Source organism: Carcharodon carcharias, chromosome 7 (genome assembly GCF_017639515.1).
Source record: "Carcharodon carcharias isolate sCarCar2 chromosome 7, sCarCar2.pri, whole genome shotgun sequence".
NCBI classification, from domain to species: Eukaryota; Metazoa; Chordata; class Chondrichthyes; order Lamniformes; family Lamnidae; genus Carcharodon; species Carcharodon carcharias.
This window is the reverse complement of record NC_054473.1, coordinates 41,545,496-41,556,194: the sequence shown is the minus strand read 5'-3', so window position 1 is coordinate 41,556,194 and position 10,699 is coordinate 41,545,496. Positions and strand designations below refer to the sequence as shown.

General features: G+C 36.3%; 1 protein-coding gene across 1 annotated transcript in view; it reads right to left on the bottom strand.

Moving 5' to 3' along the window:
- Positions 1 to 4,593: 4,593 nt before the first annotated feature.
- The window catches only part of LOC121279586 (monoacylglycerol lipase abhd6-A-like), a 106,790-nt gene continuing 100,684 nt past the window's right edge, over positions 4,594 to 10,699 (bottom strand). The window contains exon 9 of the mRNA XM_041190713.1: positions 4,594 to 4,835. Coding sequence (XP_041046647.1) covers positions 4,653 to 4,835 — 183 coding nt within the window. The 3' untranslated portion in view covers positions 4,594 to 4,652. The remainder of the gene's footprint in view (positions 4,836 to 10,699) is intronic.

Below are 10,699 nucleotides of genomic sequence, written 5' to 3'. Positions count from 1 at the left end.
GTTTTATAAATATTTTGGCTGAAGAACTCAGTCGAAATAGAATATTCCCCCAGCAACTTGCAACTATAGAAAAGTTACAGCACAGAAGGAGGCCATTTGGCCCATCTTGTCCATGCCAGCCTGAGGTCACCCAGGTGCCCTTTCTAATCCCACCTTCCTGCACCCGGCCCATAGCCTTGCAGCTTACAGCACGTTAGATGCAGATCCAAGTACTTTTTAAAAGAGTTTAAAGTTTCTGCCTCTACCACCAACTTGAGTAGCGAATTCCAGACACCCACTACCCTCTGCGTAAAAAAGTTCTTCCTCACATCCCCCCCTACATCTTCTTCCACTTATCTAGAATCTATATCCCCTGGTTCTAGAATTCTCCATCAAGGGAAACAATTTTATCCTGTCCACTCTATCTATTACCCTCATAATTTTGTACACCTCAATCAAGTCACTTCTCAGCCTTCTTTGTTCTAAGGAAAATAACCCAATCTCTCCTCGTAGCTACTTGCCTCATTCATCAACTTTCAGAACAGATATACTAGGATGCTAAGCATGACAGTTTTTGAGATAATGCACCACAGGTGGTCCTTCAAAGATGTAGTAGAATGCAAATTTAAATAAACTTTGAAATATGGTTGGAATGACCCAATATTAGCTCTAGTGGAAGATAATACAGAATAGTAGAATTCCACTTCACACTTGTAATTCTCCCTATACCAAAATCTCACATTATTGAAGAGGCACTCAGTGAAGGTGAACAAGATGCTTCCCATTGAGATGAAGGAAACAATAAGGCATCTGAAATTGGGTTACTCTGGGGCACCCCATAATGTTTGAATCAGTAGTGCCATTGTTGAGGGTTTTGGAAAAAGCTGCCTGCCTATTATCTCCACTTGGGAGTTTATGTGGTGTGGAAAGATCAAAAAAAGGAAATAATTACTGTAAAAACAAAGAAAAAGCAAACCCTTTCATCTCCTACTTACTGAGTGGCTTGAGTGCCTTCTGTTTGTGATCCTTAAAACAAAAAAACCTGAAGCAAACCAAGTTTTGCTACAATAAAGATATAAAAGCAAGCTAAGAAAAAAAAAACTTGTATTTATTTTTTATTCAGAAATAGAGTGGCCTGGATTTTGCAGTTGTAATTAAGTCAAAACTCAATGTTCACTATCATTCCTCCATGAAATTTAACAACTTCTGACAGCACATGTGCAGTGAAACACAGAAATCGAGGAGTTGCTGTCATCAATTCCCTGTTCCTCAGACTGTGCAGTTTATGTCTTCATGAATTGTCATTAACTTCCACGTTATATGCTATTAGTCTTACTGTAAAAACTCTTGGAAAAGTTACACAGTATCAAATGAGGCATGACTGGGTTTTAAACAATGTACTAAATCACAATTACTTCTGAAGAACCTCTCTGGCTCTGATGAACTCATTTTATATTTGTGGAATATCAAATTTCTCCATTATGATTAAAATTCAATAGATTTCTAAAATAATTAAAACATTTTAATAGTTTATATTTCAACTTCTACCTTAATACCAATTTTGTGTCCCAATATATGTTTTACTCTCTAAAATGATTAAAAAGTGAAACATAATCAATGCTTTTTACTTGGCAACCTTTGTGTCTGTGTGACGTTTTCAATGTAATTGACTGGTTATCCTGCTAGTGGCGCCAGAATTAAACTAATGTTGGGAAAGGTGAAATCAACAGCACAGAGTTTGCCCTGCAAGAGCAACTCAGCTAGTCCCACTCCCTTGCAATTTCTCCCTAGTCCTTTACCAATCCAGCACTTCTCATGAAGTATAAATTGTTGTCTCCTTTAGAATTGGTATTCTTGCAAATCTGTCCTGATGAGTGCAAGATGAAAAGCTTTGACAGCAATACTCAGGAACAGGATTACTAGGGTCTAAAGATACTTGAAATGGAATGAAAATAATGTGCAAGGAGTGAATTCATTACAGAAAGCAACAACATTAGTCAGAAGATTTCTTTTATTTTTATCCTATAACATGCATATTTAAGATTCTTACTGTACATCAATCTTTATTGGATGTAGTCAAAAATGAAAGGGGTAAAAAAAAGTTTATTTTCATCCCTCTTTACAACCAACTTCTTATATGCTATGGTTGAGCACTTATTTACTCATGTATCTAGATAATACAAATGTCAGGGGAACTAAAACTCTTGCTAGCAACTGCAACATTTATTGAATTATTAGGTTGAACTTTTTCAAAGAAAGCATATTCATCAAAGCTGTTCTTTTGAAAAGTAACTGATTATTCTCCTATAAGATTATTCCAGCAGGCAAGGTGATTTTCTTGAATAAGTCTATTGAATTATTTTTACAGTTGAACCTTTGCCTTACAATCTGCAAGAAATAGAATTGAGGCTACTTAATAGTATCTTATTGAAAGGCTGGGTTCTTCACTTATATTGTCCATCATCATTTATTTATGCTTTATCCTTTTAGTATTTTCAGCCAAAAAGAGGTTTTAAAAATGCAGGATGTTAATCATTTTATCATATTTTGCACTTATGCTGAGAAAGATAAACAATAAGTAAAACTAAGAAATGAAACATGCATTCACTTTATAGGTAGCAGCACAATTTAGCATATCCAGGTTAAACAGAACAAACTTTGAAAATGCAAAACTCCAATTCACCCAAAAAGATGCATTAGGTCCAGAAAATCATCCCCATATGACACATTCTTTTCCATGATGTATATTTTCATGGACTATAAGTGAACCTGCCCATTGAATCACATTTGAAAGCAGTTTGCTGTTGGAAAATCATATTGCTGATCAATGAACTTAGCCTACTTCAATTCATTAATGTTAGACCCCTTAACAGTGAGAGAAAGAGAGTGCCAAAGACGAATAGAGAGAGGAAACGTTTTTTTTGACAGTTTTGTATTCAACCTTTGGTCATAGAGGTGGAAAGATATTGCTGAATCCAATCCTGGAGAATAATGTCAATATTAACATATTTACAATGCTTTCAGTGAAAGATAGTTTTCATGGAAAAAATTGTTGCAGGCTATAGATGGCTACCTTGGTCTCAAAATATCCACTAACAAGGACAGTTTTGTCTCAAGTGATAAATAACAGTATCCACAGTAAATCATACTACTTCCCATTAGACCCATACCACTATCATACCTTCTGCTTCATCCAGCAGGGTTCAGTATCATAAATGTCTCCACCATCAAGTGCTGACCAGAAGCATACTCGAATGGAGCATGATGGGTGCTGCTTTTTTAACCTCTCTTTAGAGATGCAACACTCCACAGTCATAATCCAAGAGTTCAAGAGTTAGTGCAACTTGTCAAATGACTGTAAACAAACTCAACTGGCAGTTAAGAGTATGATTAAAGTGCATTTGTTCCTTTCTCAACCCCAATGCGATTCCAGCACTTGAATGCTAGAACAATTAAACTTATTACAATTAAAAAAAAAGATTGTCTATCATCAGAATATTTATGCAGTACCAATATTTCATTAAGTATAATCATTAAAATAGCAACATAATTCAGGGAATTCATAATTCATTGATAGAATAAAGAAATAATAGCCTGGACATCTTATTTCTGAAAACAGCTTTAGCCTATTTGTGCAGTGATCTACAGTCATCTCAATTAAGCTGAATGACAGGGACAGAGAAAAGTCTAGGCAATGAACGAAAGCAGGGTAGATAAAGCAACATCTTATTTATTGGTAGCATTCTTCACACAAAGATTTATCTGTAAAATTAAAGGTTATTAAGAAAGTTATATTTTTGAAGATATCTTGAGTGAACTATTTTATTGTTTAATCCACTTATTTAATGAAATTTCTTTGCCCGGGACTGATTTATTTTTAAAATATTAAATTGAGCCAATGTGTTTCACTTCAAATAAATGTTCCAGAGTTAATATATTTTATTTATTTCCCAAATTTTGTTATCTCTGTTAAAGCAGATGATATTGTCCAGAATTGTGTTCATAATGTTTATTATTGTAGTGACTTTTAGCAACTGTTTTATAGAGAAATTTTTATAATGTTACATCGTTACAAACAAATAGCCACACAAATGCAATTCCCTACCAAAACTACAAGAAAATCTCCATTAAACAGTACTGCTTGCAACTGTACCTTCCCTATAACATCATTGTTGAAAGAATTACTATTAACCACAACAGCTTTGAAACCACCTTCTACAGATTTAAATGCAAGAACCAAGCAATCAAAAAGAAAAAAAAACAATAATTTTAACTTCTAAAATAAAAATTACACATTTAATAAATTATGGTGATAATTTGTGCGTTTTATGAATCTGGCCTTGAACTGAAAATGGGAATGTATTGCATTGCTATTGCCATTAAACATTAATTGCCAAAATGAAGATTTGACTGGGAAATCTGGTAAAGAACAGTGCTTTTCTGTAATTTATGTTCCTTTTTATATACTTCATGCTTTTATTTGCTGGCAATACTCTGTCTTTCAAAATCTTGTTTATGTAATTTGAAAGCACCACCAAAAATTGTTAACTAATGCTCTTAATAGATGTAATTGAGGCATCAGCATTCAGTCAAGTCATATTGTTTCCTGGGAAATTATCTCAGCATCTCATTTTATTTGCAATTCAAAGCAATACAGATTTCATTTATCAATGTTAGGCGAATTTCTTATTGCTTTCTGATCTTGTGTTTTGTAGAGAAGCTGAAAACTCCAGGATAATTTTAGCACTTTTGCGGGGCCGCTCCATTACCACAGAATGGCCACAGTTTTCCAAGAGATCCACTCTACAGCCAGGAATGTTATCAGCAAGGACTCCAGCGCCAGAAACATCCAGTACCTAGGCACAAGAAGGGCAAAGTACAGGATCTTTATTGTTACAATCCCAGTGGAGGAAAAATAATTAAAATAACCAAATTTAATAAATAAAATCCTAATGAAGATATTACCAACAACATTCCAGTTTTTGTAGCTTTTACTTGAACTTGAATCAGAACCAATGCAAATTAAACATGAATTAACAGGCAAATGATACTTTAAGTAAAAAGGTAAATTTCACTTTAAATAGTTGATGCAACAAAGATACATTTTATGCAACCACAAGCACTCCTATCACTCCCTGCATAAAAATGGCACTCTTAGCTATACAGTTGCACAGTCTGCTGTTCTTTGTTCATACAAAGGGTAGGCCAGGAGTCCTATCCAGCAACAGCTTTCACCTCCATGTTTCACAGCTACGATTATCATTAGCTGGGCACACTTCTATGAACCCATTCGCTCTCCAATCACGACAGTCCTAATGGAGTAGATTTCCAGAGTTCTGTTTGAACCGACCAACCAATAACACCCCACTTCACGATTTGGCCGCTTCTGGGAAAATACCCAGGTCTTCAGCATCTCTGAGCTATTCTATTCACACAGTTTCCCAGTTTTTTGACCTTCTTAGTTGATTCGCGCCAGTACTTCCAAGAGCTCCTTTCTCCTTTTCTGCCAAAAAGAAAAACCGATCTCTTGCGGAGAATGATTTGCTTGCTCTCCTAATTTGTTTTTTTTCTGTCTTTGTCTGCTTTCTCTGTGTCTGCATCTGGGCCGTCGCCCTCCAGCTCCTTTTCTTTGTGTCTGCCGCTCTCCTTTGTGTCTGTCAGCCACACGCTTTCTTAACTTGCTTCTTGTTGGTACCGCTTCCAGGTTAAGGGTTGCCAGTGGTCACATGGATGTTATGGCACAGCGGATAGTAAATGCTACACAACTCAACTCCCAGAGGGAAACTTGAAACAACTGCCATGACTATTTTGCAATTTGTATTTTTAATTTGAGACGCATATCTTGAATTCAGTAGTAATAAGTCCACCGAGTCTTAGAGGTATTTTACAAAACTAAATTAACCATTCGTTAATAAAAAATAATTCTAAGCACATACATGGGGTACTACTAAGATTACTCCTAGCTCCCCTACTTAATCTGACTCCCAGTCACACCCTCGTTAAGGCAACAGTAGAAACAAAATAGATTTTAACAGACCCAGGCAAAACACACAACACCCTGAACAGGGATATTCATAGTGAATTCTCTTAGTTTCAGTTCCTATAGAAAGCAGCTTGGTACATAGAGTCTGGAGGCTTTTCACACTGGTTAGGTCTTAGAATTCCTTCTTACACATAGCTATCTCTCCTTTATACATATTTTCCCCTTTGATTGCAAATTTCATTGTTTCAATATGTCTGGACTTTTCCTTTCTAATAATAAAAATCTTACATATTTCCAATTTTATCCGTAAGCTTTGGGAAAAATAAACACACTGGCCTCTTCTGACTAAGTGTAACCTTTCACCCTCTCCTTTGAAATTCTAACTACTCGGGCTTATCTAAAATGTAAATTTTCCTTTACAGTTCACATTCTAAAACTTCAGCCATGTTGACTTATTTAGCATTTCAAACCCAGCTTCTCTTCTGATACATCAAAGCCTTCAGGCCAGCTGTCTTAAATTCAATTAAGTCCATTTCCCCCCCAAACAAACAGACTATCCAAACCCCAGTATTCATACTTTACAATAAATTCCAATAACATTACAAATATTATTATACTTTCATGACACTCCCCTCCTTATTGAAAAATGAACTGTCATGATTTAAAAAGATGGCTTCATTTTCTTAGCCCATCTTACATTATCTCCTATACTTATTACACTATTACATTACTAGAAGCATGCATTAACATAACAATATACATACAAATCCTTCATATCAACAGAAATCATTCCAGTCCAGTGTCCAGGTTTTAAATGTCCAATTTTTTCTTTAAGCTTCAAACTCTTGACAATGCATCTGCAATCTGGTTTTCTCGTCCAGCCACATGTAAAATCTGTAGATTAAATGGTTGCAGTAATAAACTCCATCTGAACGGCCTTGCACTTCGGTCTGAAATCTGCCCAGAAACTTTAAAGGATTGTGCCCTGTATAAACAATTGTCTCTGACTAATTGTTTGCAACATTGTTAGGGGGAAATTAAAAATGCTAAAAGAGAATACAGTAAAAATTTACTGAAAAACCCCTAAAATCTCCAGGCAGACATGGCTGCTAAACATATTAAGAGTTGAAGATTACCAGACGAACTTTGCACAGCCTTGAGGGTCAGACTGGAGACTGGTATGACGTAAATTAGGTTAAGTGTACTCCTCTCTCAGATAGGGAAGGGGCAGATGGTGTTAGCTTAGAAATGGGAAGATGAACAATGGACAAAGAGGGGACTTTGATGAAACACAAACATTCTTGAGTTGTAAGAACCAAGGTCTTTGTGTACATGTTTTAATTTTGATTGGATAATATAATTATGTATACATCCTTTAGAATAATTCGTTAGCAAAATCACATGTTTATGTACTCAATAGGATGGAGATAATGGAACCAGTGTGTTGGTTACTGCTTGGATGTATTCAAATGTACTCAAATCTGTTATGATAAGAAAAAGTACAAAAGTAGTGAAATGTGATCAGTTAGGGAGCTGGGTCTTCCTTCTTAGGAATGATTGCAGCTCCCTTGCATATGCTTGAATAAAACAGGTTAAAAGGAAGCCTGAGCCTCTGTGGTCATTGCGGGATTGGAGAGCGTAACTTCTCCTGTTCAAACATAAATCTCAATATGCTGCAATGCTAACACCAGACATTTTCAATCGTTGAATATCTTCTCTGTTGTACATTCAACTTCCGTGAAAAATACTCAATCAGTTTCGCAATTCCAGTGTCATCTTCTTGTAACAATGGCCCCAGTGCCTATATTTTTGCATCAACGGCCAACTTAAATTGCTTGGCATAATTGGTGTTGTAGTCAATACAGTTTTTGAACTGTCAAATGCCTTCTGACACTTCTGTGCCCATCGAAACTTTGTGTTCTTTTTTAATCGATCAGTCAATGGAGCAACCACATGATTAAATTTTGATGCAAATTTCAGGTAAAACCCACTCATGTCCAGAAATCTCAAAACTTCTCATTTTGTTGTAAGCATGGGGAAATCCACGATAGCCTTGACTTCCACATCTCTCAGAGCCACTTTACCTTCTCCAATGGTATAGCCTAGATACGTAACTTGTGCTTTTGCAAGTTCACTTTTAGCCAATTTTATCACCAAAAAGGTTTCTTGTAATCAACAAAACAATTCTTTCAGATGTTGTAAAAGCTCCTCTCGTGTTTCATTGAAAACTATCAAGTTGTCAATATAAACAGCACAATTGCTCAGTCCTGCAATTACATTATTTGTCAGTCTTTGAATGTTGTAGGTGCATTTTTCATATCAAATGGCATGACTTTAAACTGATATAGTCCCTCTGGTGTCACAAAAGCTGATATCTCCTTTTCTCTCTCCAATAACGAAACTTGCCAATATCCTCTTAGCAAGTCAATCCTAGTGATAAATTTTGATTGTCCCACTTTCTCAATGCAATCTTCCAACCATGGTATGGGATATGAATACGCTTTTGTCACCACATTCATGTTTCAATAGTCCACACACAGTCTTTGTAATCCATCCGGTTTCAGTACCAGCATAATAGCTGAACGCCAGTTACTGCAACTAGATTCGCTGATACCATTTTGAAGCATGAAATCAATTCCTTTCTGTACTTGTGATAACTTTGCCACGTTTAATCTGTAAGGATGATGCCTTATCGAAGATGAAACTTCTGCACATACATCATGTATAGCTAAATTGATCCTCCCCAGCTTATTCCCACAAATAGCCTTGTGTGACCACAGTTGCTTCTCCAAATCACTTTAACACTTGCTTGGAAGGTAACTCAATCTTACATTTAAATTTTCAAGTACCCCCTCATTATCTAATTTGATTAGAGGAAAATCAATTTTAGAATCCTGCATTTCTACCTCTGTCTCCTGATCTACCACCACTATCACTTCTTATTGGTCCTCTTCCCTGTCAAATTACTTTTTAAGCATATTTACATGACACACCCTCTGCTTCTTCTATCTGGAGCATTTATTAAATAATTTACTTCACGCAGTTTCTTTTCAATCCTGTAAGGCCCATTATACCTTGCCTTTAACGAGCCACCCAGTACCGGTAACAGAACTAGCACTTTCTCCCCAGCAACAAAACTACGAGCTGTAGCTTTCCTGTCTGCCTTCACTTTCATCACTTGCTGTGATATTTTTAAATGTTTCTTAGCCAAATCACATACTCTGTCCAATCTTTGATACATAATCCAGGAGATCCATTTCTGAGTTTTGACCCACCAATTTCCCATGAATCAATTTCAGTGGTCCTCTCATCTCATGACCATGAACTAGTTCAAAAGGACTAAAACAGTCGATGCATTAGGACCATCACTAATAGCAAATAACGAGAATGGAATCCCCCAACCCAATCCTGCGTATAATCCTGACCACACACACTCATCATAGTTTTTAAAGTTTGATGCCATCTTTCCAAAGCCCCTTGTGACTCAGGATGATAAGCTGTTGACTTAAACTGTTTTATCCCCAAACTGTTCATTACTTCCTTAAACAGCTGTGACTTGAACTTTGAACCATGATCTAAATCTTGTAAAAGATTTAGTCAACTCTTCCAAAATTCTCTTTGTTGTAATATTTCTCAAAGGTATCGCTTTAGGAAACCTGGTAGAACATCCATTATTGTCAGTAAGTACTGATTTTCACTTTTAGTCTTAGGGAGGGGCCCTATACAATCAATCATGACCCTAGTAAAAGGTTCTTCAAATGCTGGAATTGGAATTAAAGGTGCAGGCTTAATCACTGCTTGTGGTTTCCCTATCATCTGACATGTGACATGTTCTACAGAATTTGATGATATTGCTATGCAATCCAGGCCAATAAAAATATATTTCGTATTTTCACCTGTGTCTTTCTAATTCCTAATTGAAATTTCATGAACAGTCCTCTGAATCTCATTTCTATATCCAAATGGTATAACAATCTGATGCACTTCCCTCTAGCTTTCATTTGTGGAAACATGATAAAGCTGCCATTTTCTCATTAAAACATTACCCTTAAGGTAATAACATTCTGGAATACATTCTGCCTCTGTTTCTGAGTAAGGTGTTTGATATAACTGTCTTATTTGTGTATCCATTTTCTGTAACTCCACCAACTGCCTTCAGTTTAGGGATGGGCAATAAATGCTGGCCTAGCCAGCGAAGCTCACATCCCAATAATTAATTTTTTAAAAGTTAAACACCTCAGCTGCATTGGGCAGTCTTTCTTCCTGAACTATCTTATCAAACACAGTGTCAGCTAATTGGACTTCCACACCTCCTCTCTGCATTTTAACTTCCCTGTTTCAACCTATGAGCCTGTGATCTTGTTATCACACAATCTGGAAACAATCCAGGTTGCTCTCTCTGCAACACTTCTGTAGAAAAAACTTCTACTGGCTGCTCAATGACCATGGGCATCACCCCATCTGGGACACAGCTATATCATTACCTAAAATAAATTGGACCCCTGCAATGGACAATTTTTCCACAACTCCAATAATCACCTCACCTGTTTTCCACTTACTCTTTAAATTTACCTTCCACAATGGAATAGGTTTATCATCTACATGAACCCCACTTATTGTTAACCTGTTCCAGTAATACTCCCTCTGAACAACAAATGTCACTATCCCACAACATTAAGGATTGACTAGGCCCTGTGTCTCTTAACATTTTAACATCTTTACCTACTCCACCATGTA